Source organism: Salvelinus namaycush, chromosome 26 (assembly GCF_016432855.1).
Source record: "Salvelinus namaycush isolate Seneca chromosome 26, SaNama_1.0, whole genome shotgun sequence".
Lineage (NCBI taxonomy): Eukaryota > Metazoa > Chordata > Actinopteri > Salmoniformes > Salmonidae > Salvelinus > Salvelinus namaycush.
In genome coordinates, this window is record NC_052332.1 from 40,550,784 (window position 1) to 40,565,162 (window position 14,379).

Below are 14,379 nucleotides of genomic sequence, written 5' to 3' on the forward strand. Positions count from 1 at the left end.
TTTGAGTAATGGAATGTTATCTCTCTCTACAGGTGGAGGCAGTAGGGGACAGTTTGAGTAATGGAATGTTATCTCTCTCTCTATCTCTCTCTCTCTCGCTCTCTCTCTCTCTCTCTCTCTCTCTCTACAGATGGAGGCAGTAAGGGACAGTTTGAGTAATGGATTGTTATCTCTCTCTCTATCTCTCTACAGATGGAGGCAGTAGGGGACAGTTTGAGTAATGGAATGTTATCTCTCTCTCTCTATCTCTCTACAGATGGAGGCAGTAAGGGACAGTTTGAGTAATGGAATTTTATCTCTCTACAGATGGAGGCAGTAGGGGACAGTTTGAATAATGGAATGTTATCTCTCTCTCTCTCTCTCTCTCTCTCTCTCTATCTCTCTACAGATGGAGGCAGTAAGGGACAGTTTGAGTAATGGAATGTTATCTCTCTCTACAGATGGAGGCAGTAGGGGACAGTTTGAGTAATGGAATGTTATCTCTCTCTCTCTATCTCTCTACAGATGGAGGCAGTAAGGGACAGTTTGAGTAATGGAATGTTATCTCTCTACAGATGGAGGCAGTAGGGGACAGTTTGAGTAATGGAATGTTATCTCTCTCTCTCTCTCTCTCTCTCTCTATCTCTCTACAGATGGAGGCAGTAAGGGACAGTTTGAGTAATGGAATGTTATCTCTCTCTACAGATGGAGGCAGTAGGGGACAGTTTGAGTAATGGAATGTTATCTCTCTCTCTCTCTCTCTCTCTCTCTCTCTCTCTCTCTCTCTCTCTCTCTCTCTCTCTCTCTCTCTCTCTCTCTCTCTCACACAATTCAATTCAATTCAATTGACTTTATTGACATGGCAAGTTCATTATTACTTACATTGTCAAAGTATACATATCGAAAAATAAAAATCAAATATATATGTATATATATACAAAATATATATATATTTATATATAAATAAATGGTGGGACCAAGAGTAATAATAATAGTAGTAGTGGACATGGGATTACCATTAACAACAACTACAACAACAATATTAATCAGAACAACAATACATTAAATCAATGGTAGTAGACCAGTGTCAACATGACTGAGAAGACATATGACCTGGTATGAAAGACAAAACAAAACTAAGCTAAATGGGAAATATTATCAACATTACTTTGCATTTTTCACTGGCTGTCCCTCAGGTTGTGGCAGGAGGACACATATTTGGCTGCCAAAACTGCACATTTTGGCTTTTCACCCAATAAATATTAGATTTTTTCTTCATCTTTTATAGTTTCAAATTCTTTGTATTGAGTTATAATTTTGGGAAAGAAATATGCTCTTAGGTCTGAGTATTTGTCACAGTGTAGTAGGAAATGCACCTCTGTCTCTACCTCTCCCCTGGAGCAGAGTGAGCACAGCCTGTCCTCTCTGGGCAGCCAGGTTTGTCTGTGACGACCGGTCTCTATAGCCAGACTGTGCTCACTGAGTCTGTACCTAGTCAATGTTTTCCTCAGTTTTCTATCAGTCACAGTGGTCAGATAGTCTGCCACCATGTACTGTCTGTTTAGAGCCAAATAGCATTGAAGTTTACTTTGATTTTCTGTGGTGTCTTTCCAATAGGTGATATATTTTTCTTTTTGTTTTGTGATGATTTGGTTGGGCCAGATTTTCTGAGGGCTGTCCCGAGGCTCTATGGGGTTGGTTTGGGTTGGTGAACTGAGCCTCAGAACCAGCTGGCTGAGGGGACTCTTCTCTGGTTTCATCTCTTGACATTGTAGAGCTGTGTGATGGAATGTTTTAGGGTCACTTGTTTTTAGATGGTTGTAAAATTTGATGGCTCTTTTTTCTATTCGAATGAGGAGGGGGTATTGGCCCAATTCTGCCCTACATTTATTTGGAGTTTTTCTTTGTACTTGCAATACAGTCTTGCAAAACTCTGCATGCAATATTTCAGTTGGATGTTTGTCCCATTTAGTAAATTCATTATTAGAGAGTGGACCCCATACTTCACTGCCATATAGAGCAATTGGTTCTATAACTGATTGGAAAATTTTGAGCCAGATTCTAATTGGAATTTCAATTTTGATGTTCCTTTTAATGGCATAGAATGCTCTTCTTGCTTTGTCTCTCAGCTCATTCACAGCCATGTGAAAGCTACCTGTGTTGCTGATATTTAGTCCTAGATATGTGTAGTTTTTGGTGTGTTCTAATAGAACTGTGTCCAAATAGAATTTATATTTGTCATCCTTATTTCCCGACCTTTTTTGGAATATCATTATATTTGTTTTTTTTAGGTTAACGGTCAGAGCCCAGGTCTGACAGAACCTGTGAAGGCGATCTAGGTGCTGCTGTAACCCCTCTTTAGTGGGAGACAGCAGCACCAGGTCATCTGCGTACAGCAGACACTTGATTTCAGTGTTGTGTAGGGTGATACCAGGTGCTGCCGATTCTTCTAATGTTTTTGCCAGTTCATTAATGTAGATGTTAAATAATGTTGGACTTATTGGGCAGCCCTGTTTCACTCCCCGCCCCTGAGAGAAGAAGTCTGTTTGCTTGTTGCCAATTTTAACCGCACATTTGTTTTTAGTGTACATTGATTTAATAAAATCATATGTTTTCCCTCCAATACCACTTTCTATTAGTTTATAAAAAAAAGACCTTTGTGCCAAATTGAATCAAATGCTTTCTTGAAATCTACAAAACACGAGTAGATTTTGCCTTTGTTTTGGTTAACTTGTTTATCAATTAGAGTGTGGAGGGTGTAAATGTGGTCTGTTGTACGATAATTTTTTAGAAATCCAATCTGGCTTCTGCTCAGGACGTTGTGTTCGTCAAGGAAATGATGTAGTCTGCTATTTATAATACTGCAGAGAATTTTCCCCAAGTTGCTGTTAACGCAAATTCCTCTGTAATTATTTGGGTCAAATTTGTCTCCATTTTTATAGATTGGTGTGATCAATCCCTGGTTCCAAATATCGGGGAAAATACCTGCAGTGAGGATAATGTTGAAGAGTTTGAGTATAGCCAATTTGAATTTGTGGTCTGTATATTTGATCATTTCATTTAAAATACCATCAGCCCACAGGCCTTTTTGGGTTGGAGATTGCATAGTTTTTCCAATTATTCTTCTTCTGTAATTGGGGTATCCACAGGATTCTGATAGTCTTTGACTGCTAATTCAAGGATTTGTAATTTTTCTTGTATATCTTTTTGTTCTGGGCTCTTTGTTATATTGCTGTAGAGGTTTGCAAAGTGATTTCTCCACATATCCCCATTTTGGATAGCCAATTCCTCATGATGAGGTTTGTTTAATTTATTCCAATTCTCCCAGAAGTGGTTTGATTCTATGGATTCCTCAATTCCAACCAGCTGATTTCTAATGTGCTGTTCCTTTTTTGTTCTTAGGGTGCGTTTGTATTGCTTCAGTGTTTCCCCATATTGAAGGCGTATATTTTTGTTGTCTGGTTCTCTGTGTTTTTGATTAGATATATTTCTCAATGACTTTCTTAGATTTTTGCAATCATTATCAAACCATTTTTCATTATCTGTTATTTTTGGTTTGCTCTTATGCTTCTTTAGATTAGCCAAGGAGGCTAATTTGTCAAATATAAAGTTTATGTTCCTAACGGCCAAATTTACACCTTCATTGCTGAAGGAGAATGTTAAGGCTAAAAAGTCTCTCTCTCTCTCTCTCTCTCTCTCTCTCTCTCTCTCTCTCTACAGATGGAGGGGGTAGGGGACAGTTTGAGTAATGGAATGTTATCTCTCTCTCTCTCTCTCTCTCTCTCTCTCTCTCTCTCTCTCTCTCTCTCTCTCTCTCTCTCTCTCTACAGATGGAGGCAGTAAGGGACAGTTTGAGTGATGGATTTTTATCTCTCTCTCTCTATCTCTCTACAGATGGAGGCAGTAAGAAACAGTTTGGGTAATGGAATGTTATCTCTCTCTCTATCTCTCTACAGATGGAGGCAGTAAGGGACAGTTTGGGTAATGGAATGTTATCTCTCTCTCTATCTCTCTACAGGTGGAGGCAGTAAGGGTGCCCCAGCCAAAAGATCTCCAGGTAAATAAATAGATGACAACACTCTCTCTCTCTCACACAACACACACAGAGGTAGAAAAAGTACTCAATTGTCATACTTGAGTAAAAGTAAAGATACCTTCATATAAAATGACTATAGTAAAAGTGAAAGTAAACCAGTAAAATACTACTTGAGTAAAAGTAAATGCTACACATCAACTTCCTGATATTTAGCAAACCAGACAGCACTATTTCCTTTTTTATAACTTTTGTTTGACAGCCAGGGGAACACTCCAACACTCAGACATCATTTACAGACAGCCAGGGGAACACTCCAACACTCAGACATAATTTACAGACAGCCAGGGGAACACTCCAACACTCAGACATCATTTACAGACAGCCAGGGGAACACTCCAACACTCAGACATAATTTACAGACAGCCAGGGGAACACTCCAACACTCAGACATCATTTACAGACAGCCAGGGGAACACTCCAACCCTCAGACATCATTTACAGACAGCCAGGGGAACACTCCAACCCTCAGACATCATTTACAGATAGCCAGAGGCACACTCCAACACTCAGAGATCATTTACAGACAGCCAGGGGAACACTCCAAACCTCAGACATCATTTACAGATAGCCAGGGGAACACTCCAACACTCAGACATCATTTACAGACAGCCAGGGGCACACTCCAAACCTCAGAAATCATTTACAGACAGCCAGGGGAACACTCCAACACTCAGAGATCATTTACAGACAGCCAGGGGAACACTCCAACCCTCAGACATAATTTACAGACAGCCAGGGGAACACTCCAAACCTCAGACATCATTTACAGACAGCCAGGGGAACACTCCAACACTCAGACATCATTTACAGACAGCAGGGGGAACACTCCAAACCTCAGACATCATTTACATATATAAGACCTTTTTCCTCAACTTCTGAGCATTCACATTGTAACTAGTACTTTGTGGTGTCAGGGAAAATGTATGGAGTAAAAAGTGCAGAAATTTCTTTAGGAATGTAGTGAAGTAAAAGTAAAAGTAGTCAAAAATATAAATAGTAAATTAAAGTACAGATACCCTAAAAAACGAATTAAGTAGTTCTTTAAAGTATTTTTACTTAGTGCTTTACACCACTGCACACACACACACACTAATCAACACATCAGTGAAATGAATGTACATTACTCAACACGTTCATCAATGACTTAACACTGTTAACCACCTCTGTTATAATCACGTAATGTATATACCTCTGTTAAACATCTCTGTTAACCATCTCTGTTATCATCTCTGTTAATCATCTCTGTTATACACACGTAATGTATATACTGTACCTCTGTTAATCATCTCTGTTAACCACCTCTGTTAACCACCTCTGTTAAACATCTCTGTTAACCATCTCTGTTATCATCTCTGTTAACCACCTCTGTTAACCACCTCTGTTAATCATCTCTGTTAACCACCTCTGTTAACCATCTCTGTTAAACATCTCTGTTAAACATCTCTGTTAACCACCCCTGTTAACCACCTCTGTTAACCACCTCTGTTAATCATCTCTGTTAACCATCTCTGTTATCATCTCTGTTAACCATCTCTGTTATCATCTCTGTTAACCACCTCTGTTAACCACCTCTGTTAATCATCTCTGTTAACCACCTCTGTTAACCATCTCTGTTAAACATCTCTGTTAACCACCTCTGTTAACCACCTCTGTTAATCATCTCTGTTAACCATCTCTGTTATCATCTCTGTTAAACATCTCTGTTAATCATCTCTGTTAACCACCTCTGTTAAACATCTCTGTTAACCATCTCTGTTATCATCTCTGTTAACCACCTCTGTTAACCACCTCTGTTAATCATCTCTGTTAACCATCTCTGGTATCATCTCTGTTAAACATCTCTGTTAAACATCTCTGTTAACCACCTCTGTTAACCACCTCTGTTAACCACCCCTGTTAACCACCTCTGTTAACCATCTCTGTTATCATCTCTGTTAAACATCTCTGTTAACCACCTCTGTTAACCACCTCTGTTAACCACCTCTGTTAACCACCCCTGTTAACCACCCCTGTTAACCACCCCTGTTAAACATCCCTGTTATACTCACGTAATGTATATACCTTGATCATCTTGGTGCTCTACCTCTCTGTCTCTTCATTCTCTTCTTTCTGTTACTGTTTCTCTTTTCATCATGTTTTGTTTTTCTGTCACAACATTATCCTTTCTTTCGCTCTCGTCTTCCTGTTTCTATCATTTTCTTCTTCACTCCTTTCTACTCTCGTTCTCCTCATTGTTCCCTATGTCTCTCCCATCTCCTTTTCTAAAGCTGGTGTTCGGAGGAGGAAGGCAAGGCTGGTGAGACGCCACAACAACCAAAACTCACGTCCGGCCCTGACCCGTCCAAACCAGCTAAGACCAGTCCAGACCAGTTCAAGCCAGTAAAGACCAGTCCAGACCAGTCCAAACCAGCTAAGACCAGTCCAGACCAGCCCATGCCAGTAAAGACCAGTCCAGACCAGTCCATGCAAGTAAAGACCAGTCCAGACCAGTCCATGCCACACCAGCCCTGCAGGAATCCCCTTCCAGATCATTATAGAGGCACAGCAAGGAACACATCAAAATACACAACAACACTTTCTATATTCCCTTGATGGGAAAAGAGAAAGTTTGAAAATATGTATATAATACGTATTTTCAACCAATTTTGTTCACTGGGCAGAGGTGAATAATGAACCCAACCTACAGTAGAGTGAAACAACTGGAGCAATGGTGTCGGACATGATGTGTTTTAACAATGATAAGATAATCAGTTGTCCTACATGATGTGTTTTAACAATGCTAAGATAATCAGTTGTCGGACATGATGTGTTTTAACAATGCTAAGATAATCAGTTTTTCTACATGATATGTTTTAACAATGCTAAGATAATCAGTTGTCCTACATGATGTGTGTTAACAATGCTAAGATAATCAGTTGTCCTACATGATGTGTTTTAACAATGCTAAGATAATCAGTTGTCCTACATGATGTGTTTTAACAATGCTAAGATAATCAGTTTTCCTACATGATATGTTTTAACAATGCTAAGATAATCAGTTGTCCTACATGATGTGTTTTAACAATGCTAAGATAATCGGTTTTCCTACATGATATGTTTTAACAATGCTAAGATAATCAGTTGTCCTACATGATATGTTTTAACAATGCTAAAATAATCAGTTTTCCTACATGATGTGTTTTAACAATGCTAAGATAATCAGTTGTCCTACATGATGTGTTTTAACAATGCTAAGATAATCAGTTTTTCTACATGATATGTTTTAACAATGCTAAGATAATCAGTTTTCCTACATGATATGTTTTAACAATGCTAAGATAATCAGTTGTCCTACATGATGTGTTTTAACAATGCTAAGATAATCAGTTGTCCTACATGATGTGTTTTAACAATGCTAAGATAATCAGTTGTCCTACATGATGTGTTTTAACAATGCTAAGATAATCAGTTTTTCTACATGATATGTTTTAACAATGCTAAGATAATCAGTTGTCCTACATGATGTGTTTTAACAATGCTAAGATAATCGGTTTTCCTACATGTAAGTAATATATGTATGCAAGGAAATTAACTTTTAAGAACTTCATGAACTTTTACTGCAGATGAGGTAGAACGTTTGAAATAATCTTTCTACCACGGAAAGATGATGATGTTTGTTTGTTTTTTGTTCAGTTTAGTTTAAATGATGGCCTGATCTGGAAGACATTTTGTATGTTTTATAACGGTGCTGGCATTCTGTATTACGGATTCATCTTGACCAATAGGAATGAAGCATTATGTATTATGGATGCATCTCAACCAATAGGAACTGAGCATACTATTACAAATGCATCTCGACCAATAGGAACTAAGCAATACTAATGCTGTACATTATCTAAACTTAACAACCAACCAAATGTTATTGTATTTTTTTTTTTACTTCTTAAAAAATAATCCGGTTTCGATAGTTTAATTCCGTATCTGAATGGACTATTTTCTGATTTCCTGTTTTTCTTGGTTTGTGTTGATCTTTTAACAAGGCTTTCTGCTGTTAGAACTGTTGATGTTCAGTTGTACCATTATGCCAATGCAATCTATGCACGTTTTAACCTCTGTGTTGTTTTGAAAATAAATGTTCAATAAAAGTTACAGTTCAAAGTGAAGATCTTCGTGGTTTTTTATCATACCGGTACGTTTGGTCATATCAGATAATTTCTGGAAATCCTGGTTGGAAGAATTCGGATTCCTTGCCTATTTCCTCATGATTCAAGAAATCTTCCAACTTGGATTTCTGGAACAACTGGGAATTCTGGGAAACCTAAAGACAAGGCTCTAATGTCAGCTGTGTGACTCCACTTGAATCATCTGACGAAGGGACAAGAGAGGACAGAGGCTAGTCCCAGTGTTTACCATGAGTGTTATCTTAGTGAACGTCAGGGAAATCGCCTTTAAAAGGCACGTTGTCGACAGTGTGGTGCGCTTGTTGACATCGTGCAATTGATTGAATCCTGGCTTTAGATCTCTTTTCCCACAATGGATAGGCTTCACATGCTCTTGGAACCCTGTGACATCACTCTGCTCGGGACCTTGTGACATCAGGCTCCTCGGAATCAAAACTTCAGACTCCGACGACATGACGTGAGAAATAGCAGCAGATCATCAAAGCGTTATGAAAACCACTGGCAGAGGCTTTGTGTCTGTGTCATCACTGGCAAATGCTTTGTGTCTGTGTTATCACTGGCAAATGCTTTGTGTCTGTGTTATCACTGGCAAATGCTTTGTGTCTGTGTTATCACTGGCAAATGCTTTGTGTCTGTGTCATCACTGGCAAATGCTTTGTGTCTGTGTTATCACTGGCAGAGGCTTTGTGTCTGTGTCATCACTGGCAAATGCTTTGTGTCTGTGTTATCACTGGCAGAGGCTTTGTGTCTGTGTTATCACTGGCAGAGGCTTTGTGTCTGTATCATCACTGGCAAATGCTTTGTGTCTGTGTTATCACTGGCAGAGGCTTTGTGTCTGTATCATCACTGGCAGAGGCTTTGTGTCTGTGTTATTACTGGCAGAGGCTTTGTGTCTGTGTTATCACTGGCAGAGGCGTTGTGTCTGTATCATCACTGGCAAATGCTTTGTGTCTGTATCATCACTGGCAGAGGCTTTGTGTCTGTGTTATCACTGGCAGAGGCTTTGTGTCTGTGTTATCACTGGCAGAGGCTTTGTGTCTGTGTTATCACTGGCAGAGACTTTGTGTCTGTATCATCACTGGCAGAGGCTTTGTGTCTGTGTTATCACTGGCAGAGGCTTTGTGTCTGTGTCATCACTGGCAGAGGCTTTGTGTCTGTGTTATCACTGGCAGAGGCTTTGTGTCTGTGTCATCACTGGCAAATGCTTTGTGTCTGTGTTATCACTGACAGAGGCTTTGTGTCTGTGTTATCACTGGCAGAGGCTTTGTGTCTGTGTCATCACTGGCAGAGGCTTTGTGTCTGTGTTATCACTGGCAGAGGCTTTGTGTCTGTGTCATCACTGGCAAATGCTTTGTGTCTGTGTTATCACTGGCAGAGGCTTTGTGTCTGTGTTATCACTGGCAGAGGCTTTGTGTCTGTGTTATCACTGGCAGAGGCTTTGTGTCTGTGTTATCACTGGCAGAGGCTTTGTGTCTGTGTTATCACTGGCAGAGGCTTTGTGTCTGTGTTATCACTGGCAGAGGCTTTGTGTCTGTGTTATCACTGGCAGAGGCTTTGTGTCTGTGTTATCACTGGCAGAGGCTTTGTGTCTGTATCTCAGCTGTTTTTATTGTTGTTGCTTTGTGTGTTTTTGTTAATGTGTTTCAGTGTGTTAATTTGTTATTTGTTTTAATACAGATGTAGGATCTTAATTTGAGCCAGTTTGCTACAACAGGAAAATAATCCTGCAGCAACAGAAAATGTGAATTATTATGTGGATTATAATTAATGGCCATTTTTGTAGTGGTTGATACATTTTTCGTTAGGGAAAATCAAGTCTGAAATTACAAACTTCAGAAGCTGTTTTAAACTACAATTACTCTACAAGTTTTACATATCCTGCATTGCAGGAAAGTTCTCGTGCAACAGGGTGATCAAATTTAGATCCTACATGTCACGTCCTGACCTTAGTTCCTTTTTTATGTCTCTATTTTGGTTTGGTCGGGGCGTGAGTTGGGGTGGGCATTCTATGTTCATTCTATGTTTTTCATTCTATGTTTTGTATTTCTATGTGTTTGGCCTGGTATGGTTCCCAATCAGAGGCAGCTGTCTATCGTTGTCTCTGATTGAGAACCATACTTAGGTAGCCTTTTCCCACCTGGTGTTTGTGGGTAGTTGTTTCCTGTTTTGTGTTGTGTCACCTTTCAGGACTGTTTCGATTTTAGTTGTTTCACTTCTGTTATTTTGTATTTAGTGTTCAGTTATAATAAATTTAACATGGACACGTACCACGCTGCATTTTGGTCCGATCTTTCCTGTTCTTCAGATGAAGAAGATCGTTACACTACATATGTAGTGTAATGTTTTTCCAAAATGTATTTTGTTTAGTTTCTAATGCATGGTGTAATTAAATTCACAAGATACATGTATGTCATAGTGTACAGTTGAAGCCAAGCTGCAGCACATCTGTTACCTGGTGTCACGCCCTGACCTTAGAGATCATTTTTATGTCTCTATTTGGTTTGGTCAGGGTGTGATTTGGGGTGGGCATTCTATGTTCTATTATTTGTATTTCTATGTTTTGGCCGGGTAGGGTTCCATACTTAGGTAGCCCTTTTTCCCACCTGTCTTTGTGGGAGGGTGACTTTGTTTGTGGCACATTGCCTTAAGCTTCACGGTTTGTTTTTGTATAGTTTATTGTTTTGTCGGCGTCATTTCTAATAAAAAGAAAATGTACGCTTACTACTTGGTCCAGTTCTTTCAACGGCCGTGACACCTGGGCTGTGTGTGTGTGTGTGTGTGTGTGTGTGTGTGTGTGTGTGTGTGTGTGTGTGTGTGCGTGCGTGCGTGCGTGCGTGCGTGCGTGCGTGCGTGCGTGCGTGCGTGTGTGCGCGCGCGCGCGCGAGAAAGAGAGTGAACGTGAGCGTATGTGTTGGTGTGCTGCCCAGGCTGTGTGGATAATACATTGACAGACCATGAGATCAAGCACAGGCGATTAAGACAGAAATTAATTTAGCTTGGATGTTGCCTTGGTGCTCTGAGTGTGTTTAACCTATCTGAGGAGAGAGAGAGAGAAAGAAAAGAAAAGTGAATGAAGATTTTCTTTGATGATTGACATCCCATGCAAATCTACACATCTAAACTCTTCTGTTATTAAGGGGTTGGATAAACATCCTTTGCTCGACTACACTAATGCCTGTGCTGGGTGGGTGGTATTCATGGACGGCTGTTACCGTTCTGTTCACGCATGGCTTGAAAATACAGTCTCATCTGAATAAAAAGAATAAGAATAACGATTTCTAAACAGGCTGTAAAAACAATGTTTTTGGAATTATTACACACAACATTTTTTTTTTGTTCCCAAAGACAGATGTTGTTTTTTTCAACAGTGATAAATGTCCTGTAATATCACTTTGGGGGAATTTCAATAACACCTTTTCCCTGACAGTAAAATGGAATGGATACAATGGCTGTCAGACACTATTCACTATGGGGATTTAGTCCTAGGAAGTGTACTATTTAGGAAATAGGGAACCATTTCAGACATGACCAGTGTGTCCATGGACATGTGCTTCAACTTTGGATTGGCTCGTCTGATTCAGAGAGATAGAGAGAGAGGGCAAACAACCAATGAGCATGGCTATAGACTGCCAGCAATCATGGGATATCTGTCAGAGCTGATGTCCTCTGGGACGTCATTAAAGATGATCATCCACACATCCATGCATGGATACACAGACACATGCTTGGCCGAGTCAGCGCATCGTTAACGGGGAAGAATAAAAGCTTGTTCACATCTGGGGATGTTAAAGATCGTAGGATTCCCTGTCCTGTAAAAACTCTAATTATAATCCTGCAAGGATGGACTTCTCCAACCTACCTACAGACAGTACTCAGAGCGACCAACGACCGGTGTGATGACAAGTAATGTCATTACAGTAGAGATATGAAGCTGATAATATTTATGAGTTTACTACACATACTGTAGGCTCTAATGACTAGTCAGTTTACTACACATACTGTAGGCTCTAATGACTAGTCAGTTTATTACACATACTGCAGGCTCTAATGACTAGTCAGTTTATTACATATACTGCAGGCTCTAATGACTAGTCTGTTTATTACACATACTGCAGGCTCTAATGACTAGTCAGTTTATTACACATACTGCAGGCTCTAATGACTAGTCTGTTTATTACACATACTGCAGGCTCTAATGACTAGTCAGTTTATTACACATACTGCAGGCTCTAATGACTAGTCAGTTTACTACACATACTGCAGGCTCTAATGACTAGTCAGTTTATTACACATACTGCAGGCTCTAATGACTAGTCAGTTTATTACATATACTGCAGGCTCTAATGACTAGTCAGTTTATTACATATACTGCAGGCTCTAATGACTAGTCAGTTTATTACACATACTGCAGGCTCTAATGACTAGTCAGTTTATTACATATACTGCAGGCTCTAATGACTAGTCAGTTTATTATACATACTGCAGGCTCTAATGACTAGTCAGTTTACTACACATACTGCAGGCTCTAATGACTAGTCAGTTTATTACACATACTGCAGGCTCTAATGACTAGTCAGTTTATTACATATACTGCAGGCTCTAATGACTAGTCAGTTTATTACACATACTGCAGGCTCTAATGACTAGTCAGTTTATTACATATACTGCAGGCTCTAATGACTAGTCAGTTTATTATACATACTGCAGGCTCTAATGACTAGTCAGTTTACTACACATACTGCAGGCTCTAATGACTAGTCAGTTTATTACACATACTGCAGGCTCTAATGACTAGTCAGTTTATTACATATACTGCAGGCTCTAATGACCAGTCTGTTTATTACACATACTGCAGGCTCTAATGACTAGTCAGTTTATTACACATACTGCAGGCTCTAATGACCAGTCTGTTTATTACACATACTGCAGGCTCTAATGACCAGTCAGTTTATTACACATACTGCAGGCTCTAATGACTAGTCAGTTTATTACACATACTGCAGGCTCTAATGACTAGTCAGTTTATTACACATACTGCAGGCTCTAATGACTAGTCAGTTTATTACATATACTGCAGGCTCTAATGACTAGTCAGTTTATTATACATACTGCAGGCTCTAATGACCAGTCAGTTTATTACACATACTGCAGGCTCTAATGACTAGTCAGTTTATTACACATACTGCAGGCTCTAATGACTAGTCAGTTTATTACACATACTGCAGGCTCTAATGACTAGTCTGTTTATTACACATACTGCAGGCTCTAATGACTAGTCAGTTTATTACACATACTGCAGGCTCTAATGACTAGTCAGTTTATTACACATACTGCAGGCTCTAATGACCAGTCTGTTTATTACACATACTGTAGGCTCTAATGACTAGTCAGTTTATTACACATACTGCAGGCTCTAATGACTAGTCAGTTTATTACACATACTGCAGGCTCTAATGACTAGTCAGTTTATTACACATACTGCAGGCTCTAATGACTAGTCAGTTTATTACATATACTGCAGGCTCTAATGACTAGTCAGTTTATTACATATACTGCAGGCTCTAATGACTAGTCAGTTTATTATACATACTGCAGGCTCTAATGACCAGTCAGTTTATTACACATACTGCAGGCTCTAATGACTAGTCAGTTTATTACATATACTGCAGGCTCTAATGACTAGTCAGTTTATTACATATACTGCAGGCTCTAATGACTAGTCAGTTTATTACACATACTGCAGGCTCTAATGACTAGTCAGTTCACTACACATACTGCAGGCTCTAATGACTAGTCAGTTTATTACACATACTGCAGGCTCTAATGACCAGTCAGTTTATTACATATACTGCAGGCTCTAATGACTAGTCAGTTTATTACATATACTGCAGGCTCTAATGACTAGTCAGTTTATTACACATACTGCGGGCTCTAATGACTAGTCAGTTTACTACACATACTGCAGGCTCTAATGACTAGTCAGTTTATTACACATACTGCAGGCTCTAATGACTAGTCAGTTTATTACATATACTGCAGGCTCTAATGACTAGTCAGTTTATTACACATACTGCAGGCTCTAATGACTAGTCAGTTTATTACATATACTGCAGGCTCTAATGACTAGTCAGTTTATTATACATA

The 14,379-nt window shown here is 39.4% G+C and overlaps 1 protein-coding gene across 1 annotated transcript in view; it reads left to right on the forward strand.

The window, feature by feature from the left end:
* The window catches only part of LOC120021165, a 28,296-nt gene extending 20,079 nt beyond the window's left edge, over positions 1 to 8,217 (forward strand). The window contains exons 5-6 of the mRNA XM_038964804.1: positions 3,998 to 4,036; positions 6,343 to 8,217. Of these exons, the coding sequence (XP_038820732.1) occupies positions 3,998 to 4,036; positions 6,343 to 6,458 (155 nt within the window). The 3' untranslated portion in view covers positions 6,459 to 8,217. The remainder of the gene's footprint in view (positions 1 to 3,997; positions 4,037 to 6,342) is intronic.
* The last annotated feature ends 6,162 nt before the right edge of the window (positions 8,218 to 14,379 follow it).